The sequence below is a fragment of the Cibotium barometz genome, chromosome 22, assembly GCF_041138505.1.
Source record: "Cibotium barometz isolate CiBa-2024 chromosome 22, ASM4113850v1, whole genome shotgun sequence".
NCBI lineage: Eukaryota > Viridiplantae > Streptophyta > Polypodiopsida > Cyatheales > Cibotiaceae > Cibotium > Cibotium barometz.
The window spans coordinates 12,543,063-12,569,023 of NC_141067.1; the positions used below are offsets into that span (position 1 = coordinate 12,543,063).

Sequence of the window (25,961 nt, forward strand, 5' to 3'; positions counted from 1 at the left end):
ACACTGAATATCAGCGAGCACTGTGGAAGATTTTTCTGTAGCCTCATTACCGAGGAAAGTAAACTAAGCTCAAAATATAATTGACCTTTTGTCCTTGAAACATTCATCACATTTAAATAGCTGGCCCAACGAGCTCCAACCCGAGCACACTGCTTCAAGACTAGCTATACTTTGACTTGTAAAAATAAAATCTTTAATGCATCCCAAAAGAGTTTTGAATGAACCAGTTAACTTTCCGGAACAATCATCCTTGACAACTTCTTAAGAAAAAATGACCCTCCATCAAAAGGCTATATTATAAAAGCGTCACACACTGGAGTCTAGCGATTTGGACTAACTTCTCGGTCCTTTCATCAGATGCCAGAAGACATTACTACTGTAGCTCTGAAGTGATCTTGCACTCTACCCCTTGCAACAGGGAAAACATCCACAAACAACAAAATATTGCATAATCTGGCTACCGATGCAGGTGTGTTACTGCTCGTACTGTTCCGGGGTCCCATTCTCTTCATTGGTAGCAGCCATGAGCTCATCAAACTGCTCCGACTTCTTCAGGATTATTTCCATCTGAAATAAATAATAAGAGGTGCTTAAACAAACTACTCAAAGCTACCAATTGATGTTAGCAGTGTGTAGAATATCATTTGATAGCAAGACATACAATCTTTAAGGAAATCATTGACACAAATGATGTCTGCATGTTATCTACTGCAAGCAGTAGGGGTGAGGATACCACTCGTGCATTTGCAACAATTTACCCACCACCACCATACACACACAGCCCCCCCCAAAAAAAAATGGGCACTCCCCTATAGTTCACCCTTGCAGTATTTTGTCCATCATACCCCCAGTGCATCATTCATCAAGCAAAAGTTATTGGGCCCCTCCTCCAAATCCCGCCCTCTTCTTTCTTGAATGCCCTCATCTGTCTGCAAACCCCTTTTCTGCCTGCAATCCTTTAATGTCCCATGGCATCACTCCTTCAAAAGCCTCTTGACTTTCGTACCATATACCTATGCAGCAGTAATGTTTGTCACTCATCCATTCTTGCAACCCCACTAGTTCATGGAATAGCAGCACAGACTGGCCATGGTGCCCATCAGTGCCAATGAATGTCGGCTGTGGCACGAGTGCACTTACCTCTCCAAAATTTGACAGAGATGCAGGGGAAAGGGATGGTGGATGGTTTGCCAACCATTGAAGTCATGCAGACAGCTATGTGTGTTGCTTGCTTACACGGAAAGTAACACAGGTTTGGAGTCCCAGCATCCCTGCTGAAGCTGATCCAGATTTATGAGGACCCATATCTACACAATCACACGGTAATGCCCTACATACCACATCGAGGCATGAGCTGGCTACTTGCAATCATTGAATCATATAGCTCCCCCATCTCCACATTCTCTCTTACGCTCCCCTGCTTCATTTAATACTAAATGTTGAGTAAAATGTATGGCTCCCCCCTCCTAGTTCCTTGCTCTATTCAATCTCTACTTCCAATTGTAGCTCTTGTTGTCTACTCCTTCGCTCAAGTTTTTCCTTTGCAGATCTTTCTAGGTTCCTGTTGGTTGTCTTTCTATGTTTTCCTTTGATGTGCATAAAAAATCCAAGCAGCATGCAACACCCCCATTACACTTGACAGCAGGTTGTACCACCCCAAACAGCCTGCAATACTGACACCACTCATTAGAAAACAACAGTACAACAGAAGATCTAGCAGCATGCACACCACCATTACACTTGACAGCAGCCTGTACCCCGCCAAACAACCTGCAATACTGGCACCACTCATTTAGAAAACAACAGTACAACAGAATTTCCCAAATATGGTGCTTAGGGATACTGAGCTGGTATGTGTGCTTTAAAAAAAGGCACTCCCTTGGTTGTCTTTCCGCCGTACTAACGAACATTAATTCTTTCTATCCAAAGCAGTGGAATTACCCAACCAGCTACTGTGTGTGTGTGTGTGTGTGTGTGTGTGTGTGTGTCGCGGGGGGGGGGGGGGGGGGGGGGGGGGGGAGGGGGATGGTGTGGTGTGGTGTTCTCTTTAGTGCTGATGGCTGAGTCTGCACTTCACGTCCGGAGAAGAGAAACTCAATTTGAACTTTATCTATGAAGACTTGTCTGCTACAATGGCATATCTTTATGCAAGAATCTGTACCTACACTTGGGCGTTAATAACATGAGTGGGGATGCCACAGCACATAGTCTGTGTTATGCATGATGAAGTTGATGATTTGAAGTTTTGTGAGTACACTCTCATGGAGTCAAAATCATACTTTGGTTCGTAAAGTTATAACCTAAACTTTTCTTTGATAACATAACTGCGCTACTGGCCAGGAAGTTTGATTCAAGAAATACAGCTTGATTACACTGATGGCATTATAGCCTACCTTTGCTTTCTGCACTGTTTGCCCCCGTGTCTCATCCCCAATGTCAATTGTTGAAGTGTATATCTCTGCAAAGCACACACAAAACTGTCAAAAAAAATCGAAACACTGCTCTTCTAAATGGACTACATAATCAACACAAAATACCTACAGCACATATGATAAGAACTCTAGAAAGCAATGTGCTTTCACGGCAAAAACCCAAATATTTGCACTATCATGCCCAAAGTTGTACAACATGCAAATTGTGCCCCTTTGATATGAACAGTGGCCAGAACATAAAACGATCCATACTATATGGAACGACTTGCATCAAAGACCCACATGTTCCCCCAAATACATCGGTGATCTTGACAAACTCTTCGAGCTTAAGCTAGCCTTGACTAAGATCTTTCTTAAGAATGGTTTATACACAGCACATTTGCAGTCATCCACTGTGAAAACTCATTCATGCACTCAACTCCCTCAACCGTGCATTCATACAATTTGACACAGATTTCATCTTTGTCTTTAATGTAGCAACTGTAAAAGGAACTCCACTACTTTGGATAGATGTGATTATCATTGATATTAGACTTACGTGTAAGGAAGGCCCTCAGTACATACATTGAAGGCAAAAAGTGACTTATAGGCTTTCCGCGTGAACCACCAACTATATAAATCATTTATTGGCTCATAATCAAAGTTCTCTTACAAAAGGGCCTCCAAGGAAACAGAGACCCAAGTGTGGCCTTGGTTGGGGCTCTAGCCACGCACTTAGATAATGGACTCTAGTGGTATGGGACACCAGGGTTCAGGTAAACAACATGCCCCAATGTTTGTCTAGCCTCAGGCTCAAGGCTGCTCTAGCCAGAGCTATGGTTGGGTGGTGAGCTTGCTAGCCCCAACTATGGTCTTTATGCTTCTTGTCTGTTTGCAGGTATTGGCCAAAAGTAAGGGTCTGTGTCACAACCAGATCAAAATTGCAAACCCAGAGGCATGACGGGCATTATTTTGATCATACGAGCTTCTTGAATTCACCGGTTATTTTAAAAAATGTTCTTTTTCTGAAACTCCACTGCATAGTCACAAGAGTTTCGAGGTTTTGACGTTTTGAGGTGTTTTTCGAAAGGTTACGTCCCTCTGCCAAAAAACACGAGGTTTCAAATATCCACTGCGTAGTCACAAGAATTTCAAGGTTTTTGAGGTTTTTTTTCAAAAGGTCATGTCCCTCTGCCAAAGAACCACAACGTTTCAAATATCAATATATCTATAATTCATAAATATAACATATAAAATTGTGTAAAGCTTACACATGTATTATGTAGGTTCATAAATTATAGCACATTTAAATCTGCCAAAACTGGGGCTTTTGTATATTTATAATTGGGGGACATCAGCCAAAACTAGGAGAAATCAGGGGCGTAATTTGAAGGTGGAAGAGAGTAGGAAATTTTAATATTTGGGGGAAACACGCTGCAATCATGGATAAATTGGGGGCATTGGTCGAAAAAATCAAAGGTAAAATTGACAGTGACAAGTGCAAATTGGGGAAAAAACCAAAGAACACAAAACCCCCCCCCCCCCCCCAAAAAAAAAAAATATATATATATATATATATATATATATATATATATATATATATATATATATATATATAATATGTATGTATGTATGTATGTATGTATGTATGTATGTATGTATGTATGTATATGTATATGTATATGTATATGTATATGTATATATGTATATATGTATATGTATATATATATATATACATATATACATATATATATATGTCTAATACTTCTACCCTAAAATTTAAAGAAACGCCCTCAATTTTGAGGTTTCAAAATTTTGGCCTAGAACCCTTTCAAGGGATTTGAAACGACAGAATGCGTTTTTTGTGTGACTATGCTCCATTGTGAAATAGATTGTGAAGAAAATGTATATACAAGCAAAAAACACAGTATCGAGTGCCTTACTTTTCACAATAGCAAGCCCATTATTCTTCAAAATTTCAACCACTGTCACAACGGTTGAGATTGCTGCACAAACAAAATGACCATTAATTACCCACTTCCCTGCAGCAAAAATGTTGATGCAAAGAAATTATACACGACAATTGAAGAATGGCTTACCCATCCCAAGTGCAGAGAGTTCCACTTCTTCATATTGTTGCATGAACCTCTGCCAGCACACATTTTAAAAGTCAGTTATGATATATCCCAGCAAGCATCATTAATCTACAGTTACCTTGCCCAAAGCCATTAAAATTTCAAACATAAAGAAATCCTAACAGATGCATTGGAACCCTAACTCCTGCACCCTGATTCTAGTTGTTAAAACTTGACATTGGCAAGGTCCCAGCCTCGTTCTCATGTTTCTGCCCAAGCGAAGGTATTACCAGCCTCGTTGAGACAATTGCATTCCAAATTACCAGCCTACTCTTAGGATTTGTAGGCCTGAGAGGACCTTGCTGCCAGTAGCTACCACACACACATATAAAGCAGAACTTGATGAGTACACAGAGATGGAGAGTTGATGGTGGAAACCTCATGTTAAGTGCATAGAGTGAGGAGAAGTTTCATTAGCTAAAGTAAAAGCCCCTAAATCAAAGGCCCAGGGCCAAAGGGGTCCAAGCATAATGTGCCACGTGTCCCTATAAAAGTGTTAAGTGGCTCTAAGGTTTATAAAACCATTCAAACATAATGCTATAATATAAGGCCTAGTGTGCCTAGCACTAATACCTCCTAACTCCTACATACAATTCCACTACAAATGAGCAATCTCCTACATATCCCTCATGTAGTGGAAATGTATATGTACAAAGTAGATCAATCCCAAAAAGAAATCAAGTCCAAAGCTTTGCGAAAAGCTTCGAACTTCTCACAAGGAAGTGCCTTGGTGAAGAGATTTGCCAGGTTGTCCTGGGATGGACAAAAGATGAGGCTAATATCACATGCATGAAGCCTCTCCCGAACATAATGATAATGTACCTCTATGGGCTTGGTCCATGCGTGGAAAACTGGATATTCTGCACAATAGCCATAGAACTTCGACTGTTTGTAAGTAGGGGAGTAGCCCATTGCTGATGGCTGGCATGCATGTCATCAAGCAACCTCCTAAACTGTATGCACTCAACCATGACTGTGAAAACTGCTCTATACTCAGCTTCACATGAGATGTCATCACTATAGGCTTCTTTTTTCTACGCCATGAGTGGAAGAATTTAAAAAGCAAAAACCACTGGTCAGATGTCGTGTATCAAAGCCACCTGCTTAGTCTAAATCACTGTAAGCACAAAGCTGAAAATCCCCCTGACATAGAACAATCCACAAGTCTGGGTACCCTAGAAGTATCTGAAAATGCACTCGACAACCTGCCAATGTTTAGAGTCCTTGGGCTATACATAAATTTTCTCAACAAGGAAACACCATAAGCTATATCTGGTTGTGTCGAACACAAATATATAAGGCATCCCACAGCCTGGCTATACATGTTAGCATCAAAAGGCTCACCTGCATCAAAGCTAATGAGCTTTATACTTGTCTCAACCGGTGTGGCAATAGGCTTGCAATCATCCATGCAAAACCTTTTTCAAAAGTCCCCGAACATACTTTGATTGAGACATAACAATGCCACCATCCTATTGCATAAATTGTATGCCCAAATAAAAATGCAACCGACCAAGATCCGACATCTCAAATGCCTTCTGCAATTCAACTTTGAAAGCTGAAATTTTCAGCTCATTGTTCCCTGTCAAGATCACATTCATCTACATATAGGATGACTTAAGACAATGTCTCAACCATCAGATACACAGAACCACTGACATCATTCTAGAGGGAGACTCACAGCGCAGACTGGCACTGTTTCATGTGCAGGACAGTGCACACCTGACCTTGGACTCATGTGCAAGGCAATGCACACCTGACCTCGGACGACTGAGATGGATCCCTGGCTGACTCGTCCCGGACTGGGCTCACATGGGACCAGTTCACCATCCCAGGTCCTGCACCTTCTATACGGAAATGTCTACGTGGCATCCAAGTGCGGGATGCACGTGACATCCCCTTCTGCTTAACTTGACGGAAGCTGCATAGCCTCCAAATAATCCGTCAATAACGCCGGATAGTCTTCGAAGAACTCTTTGTCGAGCCATACCGCTTCATGAGTTCCTCGGTCTTGAAACTTCGTGAGGAACTGTCGTAGTCTTCGGCCTGAGCCATGCTTGAAACGGTGCAGAAGGATCTGTTCTGGAACCATAACTTCTGCTTCATCCACAATGTCTGGTTCCGCTTCGTCTTTGACCTCTGAAGGGGGTGGACCTGCATATAGCTTTAACCAACTGACATGAAATACATCGTGCATAGTCCAACTCGGAGGTAGCTTTAACTGCATAGACACCTCATTAATCTTTTTCCGGATGGAAAATGGTCCGAAGCTCCTGAAAGACAACTTTGGGCATCGCTTGCCCACCTGTTTCAGTCTTTGCTTCATAATCCGAAGATAAACCCAATCTCCTTCCGAAAACTTCATATCCCTTCGGTCTTTATTGGCATGTCAAGTGTAGGCCTCTTGTGCTTTAGCCAATCTGTCCTTTACTGACTCTAAAATCTCCTGGTAAGACTCCGTCACATAAGATGTGAATCAGATAGATGTTAATAGATGGATGGATGTGATGTGAATAGAGGTGATGAGAATATGAGGTGAATAGATATGATGAGATGTGATGTGAATCAAATAGATGTGAATGGATGGATGGATGTGATGTAAATAGAGGTCATGAGAATATGAGGTGAATAGTTGTGATGTGAGTCCGATAGATGTGAATGGACGAATAGATGTGATGTGAATAGAGGTGATTAGATGAGAGGTGAATAGATGTGATGTGAATCAGATAGATGATGAATGGATGGATGGATGTGATGTGAAAAGAAGTGATGAGAATATGAGGTAAATAGATGTGATGAGATAAGATGTGAATCAGTTAGATGTGAATGGATGGATGGATGTGATGTCCTGGTTAATTAACAACGACTGGAAAGGTCTTCCAAACGGTGCCTCATATGGAGTCCTGCCAATAGCTGAAGAAAAAGAGTCATTCAAAACAGCTTGAACTAAAGGCAAAAACGATTCCCACTTACCTTGCTGATCTTGGACATAACACTTCAGCGCATCAAAGGCCAACTGGTTGTATATCTCTGTCTGGCCGTCTGTCTGTGGGTGGAATGCACTGGAAAAATTCAGCTTAGTACCAAAATTATCAAACAATGCCCTCCAAAAATGGCTGGTAGACTTGGCATCTCGGTCTGACACTATGGTTCTAGGAATCCCGCCAATCGGGTACCAATGCTGAATGAATAACTGGGCAACATCCTCGGCGGTCACATTGGCCTTGCAAGGAATAAGCATAACAAATTTGCTTAACCTATCAACAATAGTTAAGCACTGGGTATTACGCTTACTCGGACTGGGAGGCAGATTTGTGACAAAGTCCATCGAAATGTCCTGAAAAGGACCCTCAGGAATTGGCAAGGGCTGTAACAACCCTGTCTTCTTTCCACGAGGAGCTTTCACCTTTTGACAAATGTCACAGCGTTGTACATATGCAAACACATCACGCCTCATCTTTGGCCAATAGTATTGCCATTCTAATTTCTCCATAGTCGAATTCATGCCCCTATGACCACCTGTAATGGCGTCATGGGCATCATGGAGAAGAGCTGCCCTGAATGACTTCATGACACATAGTCGGCCTTTGTAGAAAAGCCAACCATCGCGTATCAGAAAATGGCATGGTCCTGTGGCATCCAATGCATGTTCCCACTGAGTACCGAATTCCTCGTAATTCGCGTACGTGTGCTTCATGTCCTCTAGTCCTGTACCAACAAGGTCAAGTCTACTCATCTGAATCGTAGATACTTGTCTCGTCCTGCTCAAAGCATCGGCCACTGGATTCGCCTTTCCTGGAAGGTACTCAATCATACCACCGAACTGCTGGAATATCTGACTCCAGCGGTGTTGTCGATCACTCCACTGTGCAGTTGGCATCGTCTGAATCCAACGCAATGCTTGATGGTCAGTGCGAACCTCGAAGTCACGGCCATACAGGAAATGTTTCCAATGTTTCAAGGCCTGTATAACTGCTAGGAATTCACGATCATAGACTGAGTACTTTTCCGCAGGCAGTAACTTACGAGACATGTAAGCTACTGGATGACCATTCTGTTGCAATATACCTCCAATTGCGAAGTTACTCGCATCGGTGATCACTTGAAATGGTTCGTCCCACGAGGCAAGGGCTAAACAAGGCGCTTCTGATAAAGCCACCTTGAGGTTCTGGAATGCCTCCAACGCTCGTGGAGTCATTCGAATCTTTTGCCTTCTTGTTTTCACTCCCTTTAGCAGATCGGTGAGATCTGCCGAGAGATCAAAAAACTTATCCATGTGGGTAAAATATGCCTGGCATATACCCACAAATGATCTAATGTCATACGCTGTCTGAGGTACTTCCCAGTTAACAATCTCGGCCACTTTAGCCAGATCAAGTCGAATGCCTTCAGCACTAATTATATATCCCAAGTAATGCACCTGGAACAAATAAAATTTTGACTTCTTTTCATTGACGTAGAGCTCGTTGCTTTCCAGCAACTTAAGGACTTTCTCCACATCAATGTCATACTGCTCAACTGTAGCTGAAAATATGAGTATGTCGTCTAGAAATATGAACACACACATTCCAATCAACTCCCGGAAAACACGCATCATCATGCGGTTAAATGTAGCTGGGACGTTCATCAAACCAAATGGCATGACCACAAATTCATAGTGGGCCCGTTTTGTACGGAAGGCTGTCTTGGGGATATCCCCCTCTACAATCCGTACCTGGTGGTACCCACTCTTTAAATCCAGTTTTGAGAACACCTTTGCTCCATTCAGCCTCTCGAGAACATAGTCAATTCGAGGCATCGGGAATCTGCTCTTGATAGTCAGCTTGTTGAGTGCACGATAATCGACACACAAACGGGAAGACCCATCTTTCTTCTTGACAAACAAGATCGGTGCTGCAAATGGCGACACGCTGGGACGGATGAAGCCAGCTTGCAACAATTCTTGGAGTTGGCGGTCCAACTCCGATTCCATTGCCTTAGAAAGGCGATACGGAAACTTGCTCGGGGGTTCCGAGCCTGGGAGGAGGTCAATCCTGTGATCCTCCGGTCTGGACAGGGGGAGCTGGGGAGGGAGGCTGTCTCAAAGAAAAATCTTCTGGGACTTTTCATGGAGAGCCGAGTACTTCTCGGAAGCACTGGCCACCGTCTGGGCCGTCTGGATGTAAATCATCGCACGCTGTGCGCTTAGCCTGCAACAAGTGGCTTATGAGCGGAAAGTTCGGAATACCTGGCTCACACTTAATGGTCACCAGGGGTGTTTGACACATTCTGATTGATCTAGAACGTGTGCTTGTCCCACTTGACATCAGGAAGAAACTTGTGAAACCACTGGATACCCAAAATTATGTCTGCTCCTACAAGAGGGACAACCATAAAGTCACGCACAAACTCTATGCCCTGAATCACTAACTTAGCACCTAGAGCTTCATACGTAACGCTCGTTGTCATACCTGTGCTAAAACCCTCAACCTGTTTGTCCACCGAAGTCAGCTCGAAACGGGCACGCCTAGCGGCCTGTTCCGTGACCACATCCTCCGTGCTGCCGCTGTCAAACAAGACAACGACTCTCTGGCTACCTATGTAGCCAAAGGAGCAATTCGTTGCGCTCATACTCCTGGTCATGGGCGCCTTTCTGCTTATCTTCGAGCTCCCGGCTAATAATTGCTCCAACTGAAGCACCGGGGTTTGAAGAACTAGGGTTAGCCGCTGGGGTCTGTGTGGGAGCTGAGCTCACCACGGAAGCTGTGGAGGCGGTGGCGGCCTTTGAAGGCTTCTTCGGACAATCCCGAGAAGTATGTCCTTTTGTATGACAAAAGAAACATCTACCCTCCTTCTTGTACTGAGAAAGCTCCTTAGCACTCAACTTGCCACCTGTCTTGCCTGCCTCCGCTTTCTGGTCTGGAGTAAGCTTAGACGCATTGTTCGAGTTCTTGGAGCCAGAGGCTCCCGGGCTCTGTCCTGGGAAAGACCCCGTCTGGTTCTGGCTTTTGCCCCCCGAGGTGTTAGCCCTGGGAGAAGCCGGCTGGGAAGTCTTGGGCTTACCACCATCGTGTTTCATTTCTGCACTCTGCGCAAGCGAGAGTGCGTCCTCAAAGGTGGCTGGCCTAAACATACGCACCTCTCATTGGATTTGCATGTCCAAGCCATACAAAAACTGCCCTTTCTTGTCCGTATCAGATAAGCCTAATTGCAGATATGAGGTCGAAATTTTATTAGCAAACTGAAGGCCAGGTTGCGCGTTCTGACGCTCTCCCTTGAACTCATCTTCGAGTCACTCAAGGTAGTGGGGCGGTAGAAACCGCTACTTAAGGTCGCGGACGAACTCGTCCCACACATAAGCTGCCATACCTGCTCTGGTGTGGGCATGAGCCCACTGAGTCCACCAAGAAATGGCCTCACCTTCCAAGTACCAACTGGCTAAGATCACTCTGTCAGTATCTGTTTTCCTCACTGCGGCAAAGTAAGCTTCAAATTGATGTAACCATGAATAAAGAGTTGTGGGATCGATGCCGAGGTACTTCAGTGCCGAGAAACTTCAGTGCCAGGCTCGAGATGAGGGGAAGAAAGAGGTAGGGGCATACGCCATCTGAGATTAGATTGGGCCGTGGTAGGGAAGCCATATTGAAGTAGTAAACTCCAGGCTGTGAGGGTGGCTTGAAGAGGGTGGAAGGGGAGTTCAAAGAGATCATGAGGGTGTTGGAAGGTGAGCAACCCCTGGAAGAAAAAATGGGGGATGAGCGTTAGGCTATCTATGGGAAGCTTGGATAGGGCATATGTATATTGTGGGTGGGAGAGAGACTCTTCCTATAAATATATCATGTTGGAGAAGGTTAAGGCGGATGGCTCGAAACTGTAGATCAAGGAGCTGATAAGGGGTTTGAGGGGGGAATGCCAAAATGGGGAGCTCGGTGGTGATCTCCATAAGTGCATCCACCTTGTGGTCAACCAAGCTAGATGATAAAGTGGATGGTGGCTGGGCGGACTAGGCCTCGAGCTACACATGTACGCGATGGATGGTGGCCTCTATTAAATTGTGGTGCTTTGCGAAATTCGCGGTGGTGTGGGCTAGAGCATCCTTTGTTGTTTAAGCCCGACTCATGGCCTCCTGATGTAGTCCTTCAATGACTTTGAGCTCTTTGTGGGTTGTCGTGGCCGCTGCATGGGCTTGGTTGACCTGTTGCTAGAGCTCAATAATTCTATCGATAGATGTCCCTAGCTACTTTGTTTGTTGGTCAAACTTTTTCTGCAACTCCATGAACTATACATTGGTCTGGTATCCGCTCTCTCCTGGGCTTTGGCTAATAACATTCTCCTCTATGGTGAAAGTTGTGCCACTTCTTGCTTTTGGGAGATGCAGTCTGCCATCTATTGGATGAGATCCCATGCCATGTTGGCAAAGTTGTGGGAAAATTTAGACACATCACCATGGGCCACATGGATACTCTCTGCTTAATTTTGGTTGGAACTAAAACTGCCTGCGCGTGAGCCCAACCAAGAGTGTTGACTGTATTCTGGGTGTGTCACTCGGAGATGAAGGCTCAACCTGATCTGAGAGGAGGTATCTCCATGAACCTGTGAGAGGGTGGGGTCTCATATAAAGTCCTGTTAAGAAAATCCTGCCTCTAGCACTCCTCTTCCTCTTTTGTTGTGGACTTCTTAGCGGCTTCTCGAGCTGCAGTGGCAGCGAGCTCTTTCTGTGTGGTCCTGGGGCTTAGGGGTGGCTAAGGTTGTTCTTTAGGTGCGGGGTCATGGTGTGGCATCTTGGCTGGTGGGGAAATAGGAGAGGTGGATGGAGGGCATAATGAAGAAACAACAACATTCGATCCGCTCAACTGGATTGCACGTGGCAGCGCTGCCTAGCCCACCGCATAATAGAGAACTCTAGTGAGTAATGTTGTTGTCACCAGCTTGCCTTGGGGGTTGGAGCAAACTGCATGGTGTAACCGATCCCGTCAAGTGGGAAGACTCCGTTGGACACCCACGCGCGTAATAGCGCAACTTTAAAACCACAATTTGAAATGGACAACTTAATACAACTTGAAATTGAAATGAAATGAAATGGAAAGATGGACACCAGCACTGGGGCTGGAACGGGCCGACCCCCCCCTCAATATATGGTATATTTATTGGGAGTATTTAACAAATACAATGCTCCATGGGTTCCAAGAACCAAATGATGTCCATGTACATATGAATACAGTACCAAACAAATAGGCTCGAAGTCGACGTTCGAAGTAGATGCTTGAAGCAGAACGACCACTAGCGTGGTCCAGTCCCCACGGTCCTGTGCTTTCACTAGACTCCGCGGAGAGCGCCTCACTGGTGTTCCGAGACCACGCACAAACAAGCGCTCTCGTACTAACGCCTGGCTCTCCCGATCTCAGCACCTTTGGACCGAGGTTCTCCAATAGAGCTTGGACTACCTGGCACCGAACGGGTGTTGCCGTGGAGAGAGTCCCTTATCAGATTTATAACAAAATACTTTACTTAAATCTGAAAATTCACTTACTTGTGGATGGCATATGGAGGACCAATACCCGAGGTATTGGTAGCTACTTGAGAGAGACACCAGATGTAACCTCTTGAAGAAGGAAGACGCCGCCTATGGAAAGGAGGCACGATCGCCTACCAAGGAGATTAGCCACCTGCTGTGTAGAACACAGCCACCTTCTTGTGGAGGAGGGAGATAGAGTAATAACCACCACTTTGAAGAGAAACCGCCTGGCTACAAAGTATAACCTGATGAACAGTAGGCGCCTGGCTGCTGTACACAGACACCTGGCTGCATCCTGAAGAGAAGATGGCCTGATGGAGCACACACACAGTCGCCTGAGGGCAGGGTTCTGCTGGCTGGAAAACAGGCGCACAGCCACCTGCTGTGGCAGGCAGCGCAGCCTGTTGGGCTGCCTGTCTGGAGGCGCACAGCCACAGCCACCTGAAGGAGCATGCGTAGCCTGGGGAGGTGCAGCCGTCTGGTTGCTGCAAACAGTCGCCTAGCTTCAGCCTGAAGAAGAGATGGCGTGGAGAGAGAGCAGCCAACTGAGTGGAAACATGTGCAGCAGTACAGAAGTCGCCTGGATGAGTATGCGCAGCAGTTCAACAGCCGCCTCAGAAAGCATGCGCAGAGATGGTCGCCGGTTCCTCCTTTTTCCACGAAGGGTGATGGCTTCTTTTTTATAAAAATTAAAGTGGAGTTGAAACAAATAGATTAGGCTGGCTCCCCACGTTTGCATGTGGGTGGCCAGTTCCAAGGTGGGTTGGGTAGGTGACCCACCCACACACACACTTTAAGTGGGGCTCCCCACCTTGGCCCCTAAGTGGGTGCCCAAATGGGGTGCCCACTTTTAAGTGGGTGTGAACATGTAACCTTATAAATCAAAAGGTTAGAAATAAAAGTATTAAACTAACATGTTCAATATACTTACCACCTGTTCACATGCACCTGAACTTGTCAGAAGACAGAGCAGACTTCACGACTCACTGGCAGGCGTCCCCGCTCAGTAAAGTAACACGTCAAGCAGGCAAACACAAAAATACAAGTCATGCGAAAACAGTTTCAAACATGCAGAACATGAGTGCATGTGCAAACAGTAACATGGACATATCTCCCGTTCATGGAACAAGTACAAAATATCTGTTGGCACAAAAACTGGCACGACGTAAAACATAAAACATAAAACCTGGTCTTCCTATGGAGTGACAATCCCATAGGTAAGACACAGTTCCAGGCACGAGCCTCCCTATGGAGTGACAGTCCCATAGGCAAAACACAACACAAATACTTGCTCTTCCATGGCGTGACAATCCCATGGGTCGAACACAGTCCAGGTCATACACGGGTGGCACCAGTCTGGCTCCCGTCCATGTCAGCAAAATACTGGCCTCTTCACATGAGACACCGGCCTGGCCTCAAGTGAACGAGACACAAAAACTGGAGATGGACCAAATGGTCGGCGAATTGGTGACATCCCCCCGGGCTTCTAAAGAGTTGTCCTCAACTGAAAAGCCTCAAGATATGCCTGCAACAACTGTGGGTAATCAACAAAATAATCCTCATTTACCCGCTTGGCATCAATAGGCAAATAATTCTTAAACTTCACAAGGTATCTCCTGGAAAGCTTCCCTGCAGGTAGCTTTCGCTCCTTGTGAAAAACAATCTGTTCTGGCTGGAGGATCTTCTCAAGCTCTTCAATCTCTGGCGGATCTTCTGTGACAGGCTCATCAGGATCTGGCCCCACATATTTCCGAAATAGACTCACATGAAAAGCATTGTGAATCTTCCAGTGACTAGGCAAAGCAAGCCTGTATGACACTTCATTGATCTTTTGAATCACCTTGAAGGGTCCATAATAGCGAGGAGAAAGCTTAGGATATAATCCTTCTCGTCCTGGCCTCTTCCGAAGCCTAGCCTTCTCAAATTTCAGCAAAACCCAATCACCTTCTTTGACTTCCATGTCCCTTCTATGCTTGTCAGCAGCCATTTTATGCTTATCCTGAGATCTTGCAATGGCTGTCCGCACCTGACCAAAGGCTACATCCAAATCACAAACATCTTCATCAGCTGCAAAAATCTCATCCTTTGTACGAAGGATGGGTGGCAATACCACTTTGCCATAGATAATCTCAAATGGAGCCTTTCCCGTCGAAGCATGGATCGTATTGTTGTAGGCAAACTCAACAAGTGGAAGATACTTCTCCCATGTAGTCTTTTGATCTGCCACATAACATTTCAATAAATCCAACACGACTGAATTTGCAGCTTCACTTTGGCCATCCGTTTGGGGATGATAAGCTGATGAAAACTCAAGTTTAGTACCCATATTATCAAATAAAGCCCTCCAAAAGAGGCTTGTAGTCCTGGATCTCTCTCCCCAACAATGGATTTAGGCATGATGCTTAAAAATATTAGCAAGAAAAAGCTTTACCATATGATCAGCTTTAATGGTTTTCTTTACGGGCAAGAAATGAGCTTGCTTGCTAAACCTGTCCACAATGGTCCAAATAGCATCATTCCCGTGCTGGGATCTAGGCAAATCCATAATAAAATCCATAGTAATACTTTTCCAAGGTTGCAAGGAAATAGGCAATGGCTGAAGCAAACCTGGAGGTTTTTGCCTATCAAATTTCACCTTTTGGCAAATAATGCATACACGCACATAAGCCTCAATGTCTTTACGCATGCTTGGCCAAAAGAAATATCTTTGAATCATGCGGGTAGTGGGCATAATACCTCTATGACCAGCATAAGGTGGAGCGTGACATTCGTCCATGACCTTTGAACGCAAATCCTTCACCACACATAGGCAATTATCCTTCATAAGATAACCCTCGTTGATAACATAAGAGGCATGTGAATGACCAGCCATCAAATCAGTCCATATATGGCAAAAATCAGCATCTGAATGGTACAAATTTCGCATAGCAGATAAGTCTCCATGAGAGGCCACTAAGATTGCAGCTACATAAGGCCTCCTGGATAGTGCATCGGCCACCACATTTTTCTTTCCTGGAGTATGCACAATCTGAAAATGAAACATGGAAAGAAAGTTTGCCATTCTCATCTGCTTCTCCGAAAGCTTTGACTGAGATAGAAAGTATCTCAAGCTTTGATGATCTGTCTTGACTACAAATTCAGCCCCAAGAAGATAATGTTTCCATATCTTTAAGGCATGAATTACAGCCAAGAGCTCTTTCTCATAGATGTCCATATGAAGCTCAGCATCATGCAAACGACGGCTTTCGTATGCAACTGCATGCCCTTCTTGATTTAGGACAGCTCCTATGCAATCACCACAAGCATCACATTCAACTACGAATGACTTGTGCAAATCAGGAACAATCAAAACTGGACCACATATAATAGCATGCTTGAGCTGCAAGAAAGCATCCTGTTCTTTTGAAGTCCATTTGAAAGTGATTTTCTTCTTTGTGAGATCATGTAGAGGAGTGGCAATCATAGCAAAATGCCTTATGAAACGCCTATAATACGAACATAATCCCAGAAAACTACGTACTTGATGTACGTTTTGCAATTCGGGCCAATTCCGAATGGTCTCTATCTTTGCAGGATCCATTGTAACTCCATCTTTGGATACAATATGACCCAGATAATGAATCTCTGAAAGGAAGAACTCACTTTTCTTGGCATTAGTGAAAAGTTTATGCTTCCGCAACTCTTCGAACACTGTGACCAAATGAGTTCTGTGTTCCTGCTCATTCTTGGAGAAAACCAAGATATCATCAAAGAATACTCCTGTGAATTTGCGATGGGGTCGGAATATCCTATCCATCATACGATTAAACGTGGCAGGAGTATTGGTGAGACCAAAAGGCATTACCAAAAATTCATATAATCCGAAGGCTGTCCTGAATGCAGTTTTATGGACATCTTGTGACACCACTCGTATTTGGTGATAACCACTCTTCAAATCAAGTCGGCTGAAACAAGCCGAACCATCAAGCTTATCCAAAATATCATCAATTCGCGGAATTGGGAATCTGTTCTTGATGGTAAGCTTGTTCAAAGCTCTATAGTCCACACACATACGGAATGATCCGTCCTTCTTTTGGGTGAGAGTTTGCTCCGCATTTGGTGGCAAAAACTGAGCATAGAATCGGTCCTTAAATTCCTTCCAAGTGCAAATGGGATCCTTGGTGATCTTTTCAGTGATCCACCAATGAGCAGCAGTCCCTTTCAAAAACATGCTAGCATGGCGTACTTTAGACTTTTCAGTAAAGTCCTCGTCGCTAAAAGCAATGTCGAACTGTGCCACAAATGCTAACACTTTAGAAGCATCATGTTCTCCATGAAAAACATCAAACTTGACAGATTTGTCACCTGCTTTAAATTCCTTGAGCTTTCTGGCATGAGGCTCATGGTCTTCTCTTTTTCTTTTCCCCTTATCCAACGGGACAGCCCTATCTGCATGGGCTCCATAGGCCGTCATAGAAGTTTCATGAGGCACGGTGGCATGTGCTCCACGAACTTGAAACTCAGATGCATGTGACTTTTCTGCATATGGCAATGTCTCTCCATGAGACAACTCAGAAGGCAAAAATTTTCTAGCAGCGGACCTGTTATCCTTACCATGGGATACATGTCTTGCATGCATGTGACTTTCATGCCTTCCATGAGCACTAGCATAGATGTACCTGTCAGGCTTTGTGCCTTGTGGGGAAGATGCATGACGAGAGGTGACTGTCACCTCTTCCTTTTGCATAAAAGATTTCAGCCTTTGAGATGCGGGATCTCCATGCTTCAAACGAGGTGGATTTCTAAATTTCAGCTCTCCGTCGTCCCCCTCTTTGATATCACCTTTGCGGAGGAGGTAGGCAAGTGCCAACTCCCTTGGCTTCTTGCCCACTTCCCGTGCCATGGACTCAAAAGTTACATCTACCATTGCATCAGCCTTCCTAGCTTCAATGGCACTTTGCACATGGGGATCTTCATGCAAAAATTTTAACTCTTGCTCTTGTGCCTGCAAAAGTTTTCTCATATGTTCCATTTCAGCCCTCATTGCATCAGGCTCTTGTTCAAGCATAACTGTCTTTCCTAGAGACAGTTGACCCTTTGATTCACTATCATTAACCCTTTCAAAGGGCTTGTGCCTTCCTCGTAGAGCATCAGAACCACGAGAGGCACTAGATGGACCCCTCGAATTAGGCACTTCCAAAGGGTTGCCTTGGCTGTTCATTGTGTTTAAGTGTGCTAAAAGCGGGGTGTCCAGTACACAGGTTCGTTTCCCCACTAGGAAGAGGGAAACAACCGTGCTCTGATACCAATGTAACCGATCCCGTCAAGTGGGAAGACTCCGTTGGACACCCACACGCGTAATAGCACAACTTTAAAACCACAATTTGAAATGGACAACTTAATACAACTTGAAATTGAAATGAAATGAAATGGAAAGATGGACACCAGCACTGGGGCCGGAACGGAACGACCCCCCCTCAATATATGGTATATTTATTGGGAGTATTTAACAAATACAATGCTCCATGGGTTCCAAGAACCAGATGATGTCCTTGTACATATGAATATAGTACCAAACAAATAGGCTCGAAGTCGACGTTCGAAGTAGATGCTTGATGCAGAACGACCACTAGCGTGGTCCAGTCTCTACGGTCCTGTGCTTTCACTGGACTCCACGGAGAGCGCCTCACTGGTGTTCCGAGACCACGCACAAACAGGCGCTCTCGTACTAACGCCTGGCTCTCCCAATCTCAGCACCTTTGGACCGAGGTTCTCCAATGGAGCTTGGACTACCCGGCACCGAATGGGTGTTGCTGTGGAGAGAGTCCCTTATCAGATTTATAACAAAATACTTTACTTAAATCTGAAAATTCACTTACTTGTGGATGGCAGATGGAGGACCAATACCCGAGGTATTGGTAGCTACTTGAGAGAGACACCAGATGTAACCTCTTGAAGAAGGAAGACGCCGCCTATGGAAAGGAGGCACGATCGCCTACCAAGGAGATTAGCCACCTGCTGTGTAGAACACAGCCACCTTCTTGTGGAGGAGGGAGATAGAGTAATAACCACCACTTTGAAGAGAAACCGCCTGGCTACAGAGTATAACCTGATGAACAGTAGGCGCCTGGCTGCTGTACACAGACACTTGGCTGGCCTGAAGAGAAGATGGCCTGATGGAGCACACACACAGTCGCCTGAGGGCAGGGTTCTGCTGGCTGGAAAAGAGGCGCACAGCCACCTGCTCTGGCAGGCAGCACAGCCTGTTGGGCTGCCCGTCTGGAGGCGCACAGCCACAGCCACCTGAAGGAGCATGCGTAGCCTGGGGAGGTGCAGCCGTCTGGTTGCTGCAAACAGTCGCCTAGCTTCAGCTTGAAGAAGAGATGGCGTGGAGAGAGAGCAGCCGATTGAGAGGAAACATGCGCAGCAGTACAGAAGTCGCCTGGATGAGTATGCGCAGCAGTTCAACAGCCGCCTCAGAAAGCATGCGCAGAGATGGTCGCCGGTTCCTCCTTTTTCCACGAAGGGTGATGGCTTCTTTTTTATAAAAATTAAAGTGGAGTTGAAACAAATAGATTAGGCTGGCTCCCCACGTTTGCATGTGGGTGGCCAGTTCCAAGGTGGGTTGGGTAGGTGACCCACCCACACACACTTTAAGTGGGGCTCCCCACCTTGGCCCCTAAGTGGGTGCCCAAATGGGGTGCCCACTTTTAAGTGGGTGTGAACATGTAACCTTATAAATCAAAAGGTTAGAAATAAAAGTATTAAACTAACATGTTCAATATACTTACCACCTGTTCACATGCACCTGAACTTGTCAGAAGACAGAGCAGACTTCACGACTCACTGGCAGGCGTCCCCGCTCAGTAAAGTAACACGTCAAGCAGGCAAACACAAAAATACAAGTCATGCGAAAACAGTTTCAAACATGCAGAACATGAGTGCATGTGCAAACAGTAACATGGACATATCTCCCGTTCATGGAACAAGTACAAAATATCTGTCGGCACAAAAACTGGCACAACGTAAAACATAAAACCTGGTCTTCCTATGGAGTGACAATCCCATAGGTAAGACACGGTTCCAGGCACGAGCCTCCCTATGGAGTGACAGTCCCATAGGCAAAACACCGCACGAATACTGGCTCTTCCATGGCGTGACAATCCCATGGGTCGAACACAGTCCAGGTCATACACGGGTGGCACCTGTCTGGCTCCCGTCCATACGACACCATCTTGCTAACACACGGGTGGCACCAGTCTGGCTCCCGTCCATGTCAGCAAAATACTGGCCTCTTCACATGAGACACCGGCCTGGCCTCAAGTGAACGAGACGCAAAAACTGGAGATGGACCAAATGGTCGGCCAATTGGTGACAATGGAGTTCCCGGAGGAGGCAGTAGGACCAATTGACCTATTGCCCCTGGTGCACACAGGCTAAGGTTGTTAAGCTGCACCTATCGAACCTGTCAGTACACTTAGTGGTGAGGAGAAACAACAAATTTTGTGCTAGCATCACAAGGTCTTCCTAGGCAATGTTGCCCCACTCAACTCCATCTTTGTTAGCATTCCCCCTGTACATGCCACAGGTGAGATTAAGGGCATTGATTAGGCGTACATATGGCTACTCCATATGTGGGAGTGTAGTTACTCCATATGTGGGAGTGTAGTTCCTCTCCCACAAACCCTATGTTGAGTTGGACTGGTAACGCTCGTTCCACGCGTCGCATGGCGTCGTCTTCTCGTTGTCGAGATCTCCAATGCACGCATCTGCAACTCAAGCAAGGAGCTTGGCTGCGGCTGTGACCCCGCAAGAGGGTCCCTGTGACGAGGATCTGGTATCTGGGATACGGAAGGAGAGGGAGGAGGAGATGGAAAACGCAATGCTGGAGAGCGGGCACGCTCCTCCAGAGCCAAGATCCACGCCTTCTGCTCATCCAACTTGGCTATCTGTTCTACGAGTGCTCGCATCATTTGCTAGAACATGTTTGTGACACTCAAGCCGGGTGCCCTAGCCGGGCTGCCTGGTGCACTCTGGTCCCATGGTTCTGGGTCTCTCGTCGCCGAAGCTCGCTATAGTAGGAAAATGCAATTCCTTTCCGGAACGCAATCTGACCATCCACTATCTGTGTGGGAGACTTCCGGAGGCTTCCGAAGGCTAAAAACCAACCGTCCTTCTAGGGACAGGAGTCACTCCGAAAGGGGTAGTCCACCAGCGTCTAAAAACCAACCACACAAGCGAGAAAAAATTCTGGTTTCTTTGCTGAATCTTTGTACTTGAAGTAGGCTCTGATACCACTGTAATATGCGGAAGCTTCGGAGAACGATCGGTAACTTCAAAACTCAGAATTCAGCACTCTTTTCGCGACGGAAATTAATGCACAAACTGGAAAGGAGAAGTGCAGAAAATAGAGAGAGAGAGAGAGGGAGAGATGGAGAGGACACAGTATTGGGTCCCAATTACCCTCTGTAGGGCCCCCACCACGGATGGTGTATTTGTTTTATTAGAATGATGAGAAAGCTGAAAGAAAATACAGCAACCTTGGACCTTTTCTTGGCTGGGAATACCCTGCCCTTGACCTGAATCCTTCACCCCTTTGTGTTAGCAAGCCCTTGGCTGTCGTGGCCCCTTGGTTTGCTTGAGCACTTGGTGAAAAATGAGATGAATCATTGGGATTATGGCCTCCACTATTTATACTTCTCTTCAAGAGCAGTCGGCCAGCTGATAAACAAGCAGCCAGCACCAATGTCCCACGACTGGTGAAAATTCAGCAATAAATGCTGAACTAAATCCCAAAAAATGCTGCCTTTTTTTCCTAAGAGGCTGAAAGTGATGCGCCTGCTTCTGATTGGCTGTTTTTGCCCACAATCCTAGGGCTGGGCAGCCTGTATGGGCTGCCCCACATGCCCTACAACCATATAAAGGCTGTAAACTCCTGGAAATTGCTTTATGTGTGCCCTAGGGCTGTCCTACTGCCCCTCCATGGCTGGTGGGTTCAGCCTGAGCCTTCCTGGCCCTCATGGGGGTGGTTCTACACCATTCCCATGCCCACACTAAGATCCAGGGTAGCCCTATGGGCTGGCCCCTTGTCCTAACGACTATCTACTCAGTGATCTGGCATCCGGTACCATACCAGATACACAGAACCACTGACATCATTCTAGAGGTAGACTCACAGCGCGGACTGACACTGTTTCATGTGCAGGACAGTGCACACCTGACCTTGGACTCATGTGCAGGACAATGCACACCTGACCTCGGACAACCGAGATGGATCCCTGGCTGACTCGTCCCGGACTGGGCTCACATGGGACTAGTTCACCATCCCAGGTCCTGCACCTTCTGTACAGAAATGTCTACGTGGCATCCAAGTGTGGGATGCACATGACACCCGAGACCTAGTACTCCATGTTGCTAACAAGAGCCCTCCTTTTTAAGTTCACAGAGATTGGCTGACGTTACCATATCTTTGGTGCCCAACTGTAAGGTTGTCTGTGTTGTGTGCTGCTGCTACCACACAGGCATGGCATTTCTTGATGTTGAGTTTTACCTTGTATAGACCTTCTTCCCGAACTCCGTGTGATAGCCTCCTTCCATGTCTGCAGATCCAGCATTGTTTTTTATCATATGTGATCCTGCATCCGCCATGGCCCCAACTGACAACAAATCCTTGGCGAGCATGGGAACATGTAGCACGTTATAGATTACACCCTGCATTCCTTCTCTCACCATGATGTTGATCTGCCCTCCCCCCACTGCCTTTATAGGCGCATTCTCCCCAAGAAAACATGTGTGTCCTCGAATAGCTCGTAATATGTGAAAAAACTCCTGGTTGCTACACATATGGGCTGAGGTGGCTGAATCTATGTACCAGAATTGAGTCTCTTGTGTTGACTCATCTGTTAGATCTTTGAGGCCATAAGAGCCCCAGCTGGGAATCTGTTCCCCTACCTCTTCTTCAACATCAATTTCTCAGAACTCCCTTCTCCTCCAAAATCATGTTCATATGCCACTTCCACAGTGGATAATTCTGGCCATTGAATTTGTTGATATTTCTGTTGTTGTCCTGACTGCTTGCCCCTGTGTTTGCCATGACATATTTATGTGTGCTGTCCTAAAGAAAAGTGTGCCTGTATGGTTAAATTTGAAGGTTGGGATTCTCTACAGTGCGCAGCAGAGGTGACGTGGACCCAAAGCCAATGAAGTAAAAGAAGATTAGCCCATGTAATTACTACGGATTAACAGGGCTTGTGTATATGATCAGAGCATAATCAGACTTAGTGCTGCAAATTAAAGGAGGACAAAGCACTGAAGCACACGCGGTAGTTGATTCTCATACTTTTATTGTATTTCGCTTTCTCTGGCATATCATGTATGTAGGTTGCCAAATATACATTAAGAAATATATTTTCTGATAGTCTTCTCCAAGAAAAATGCAACTAATTGATTCCATTCTAACTAATCTAAATACCTAATCTCCTAGTTATCCATCAAGAACACATGTAAAAACCCATCCAACACTAGGGGGTGCCATTAAAGCTTGTCATCAAGACAGATCGAAGCACAGTAAAAGCTTGAGAAGGGAACCTTGGCCAGATTGACGTAGAAGAAGAGGGGCTTTTTGGTGTTGGAGACTTGGATTCTGTTCTTCTTGGCGTTCTCCACTTCCTGTTCGGTGGCCGCGGCCCCGTTGCTGTTCTGCTGCTGCTTCTCCTGCTGCGCCATGGCTGCGTTTCTTCCTCCTGCTGCTAGATCCGATCCCTTCTTCTTGCCCCCGCTCACAGCTTAGATTTCCTTCGACACGACCGCGTTTACCCACAGTTTCTAAACTGATTTTATTAATGAAGTTCCTAACTTGTAATAATTATTTTTATAATCTTATCTTACATAAACAAGAATACACTAGTAACCAATATGATTTTTTGTGTCCCAATAGGGGCGTACAATGAAGAAAAAAGGAAAATCGATTAAATAATGGAAGCGATTTTCTAATGTTTAGTTATAAACGGATTGCATTAAAAAATTAAACGTTGCACGTCAACCGTCGTCACTGCGACATCGTCAACCGCACCCCCCTCTCTCTCACCCATGCGTATTTACCTTCCTCCGCCACCCTGCTGACGCGCTCCTCCTCCTCTCTGTCCCTCCTCCTCCGTCGTCACCGCCGCGACATCGTCAACCGCATTATGAGACACGTATGCGGTCACCTCAGTGAGCGAGTTCCGTCGTGTATAACTGTGCAAATGGCACGCCAACTAAGTCCTAATTCTCTTTTGATTATTTAAATCGGACGACGACCGATGCTTTCGCAGTTGCCTGCACAGTCAAAACACTGCACTCGCTCCGCTCGTAACCACATAGTTAATATTCTGCGCTCGTAACCACATAGTTAATATTCTGTAAGCTGATTAAGGGTCTGTGGTCGCCAGAGGAGGACGAAAAGCTCCGAATGGCTATGATGGAGGAGGAAGGCGAGGGAGGCCTTCTGACAGGAACCACTTGGAACGACAAAGCTCGCAAGGCCGGTAATTATATGCTTATCAAGATATACATGTGATGAGTATATACGTCTGTGTGTTTTTTTAAAAATAAGAGGAAAATTTCTTTTAGAAGCATGGAATTCAGGTATCCCTCAAATGCTCTAAGGTAATTTTTTTTTAGTAAGCTGTTTTGATAATATTAGCTTGATGCATAATCCTTTTGTTTTTGTAATTTTGTTTGCAGCCCGATGGCCAGATGGAGAGTGATAAGACCGTGGGAGGGGTCGACGATGCTTGTGAATATTGCTCATTGTGGTTTTTGCGTACATTGCCGGATTCTGACTCCATAGGAATTTTCTTTGGTATATTTAAAAAGTATCTGTGGTGACAGAATTTTGATCGGCCTTGTCTTTGTGGAGCTGTGATTTTTTCCGAATAGGAGAGTGAATAGAGTGAATATGGACGACATGACTCCGAAATAAGAAAAGAATTAAAAATGCAATACTATTAAGAAAAGAATTAAGAATGCAATAGTATTGAAATAATGCTTAGATTAACAACAAGAAGGAAAATTGATTCCAATTCCTCCATCAACACAAAAACAAGAATGTACGACATGCACCTCCTATAATTTTGAGACTCAAAGAAAGATGCTCGATTGAAGAAGAAGAAGAAGCCTTGCCCAAGTTTAAGAGCTTACTTAGAGTACAATGTGTAGAGTTGCTCGAGAGAGTGTTGAGATATCAAGCTCAACTAGTGCTGGAGACATTGATGACTCGCGTGGCTGATAAAATCCGCACTTAGGTGAGATTATTACCACCAATGTGGTGGATAATAGGCTATGTGACATCCATATTTGGAGTACTAAAGTAATGGCATTATTATAGTGCCATTTCATGTAGTTGGGTTCACACTATGGATTGACCTTTGTAAGTTATAGTATGAGAGTCCTTTCCCTTATAACATGTACTCTTATATCTTTATGTTAATGGTTGTAAAGAAGAGAAGAAGATAGAAGAAATTCAGCCATCCATCTCTCTCTTATGACTTGCTCTTTCTTGTATGTATGTGTGTATGTGTTTTTCTACGAGGAACTCAAGCTCTCCCTCCCCCCCACATTCTCTTTAACTCAACCTTAGAATAACATTCACATTACTCTTACAAGAAGAGAAGTTATGGCAAAAAATGGAAGCTTTAAACCCATGGAACTTAAAACCTAGTGCCTAAACTTGAGCTTACTAAGACTTAATGTAAGATTCAAAAACGAAAATTGAAACCCTAGTGCATGAACTTGAGCTTACTCTAAATCTTCTAAGATTTAACGTAGGATTCAAACCATTTAAAAATGTCAACACACTTCGAGCTTAACTTTATTCAGGGCATGAATATAATCTAATGACCCTTGAACTATGGGAATTATTAGGTCAACTAGCACTACAAGCTCATCCTGAGTGGATTCCTT

General features: G+C 45.1%; 1 protein-coding gene across 1 annotated transcript; it reads right to left on the minus strand.

Moving 5' to 3' along the window:
- Positions 1-30: 30 nt before the first annotated feature.
- LOC147626293 (uncharacterized protein At2g34160-like) lies at positions 31-23,865 on the minus strand. Its single transcript, XM_086816444.1, has 5 exons — positions 23,607-23,865; positions 4,511-4,559; positions 4,355-4,417; positions 2,394-2,458; positions 31-567 (listed from the first exon to the last, which is right to left on the minus strand). The coding sequence occupies exons 1-5, from the start codon at positions 23,742-23,744 to the stop codon at positions 475-477; spliced, it is 408 nt and encodes a 135-aa protein (XP_086672570.1). The 5' UTR covers positions 23,745-23,865; the 3' UTR covers positions 31-474.
- Positions 23,866-25,961: the final 2,096 nt, after the last annotated feature.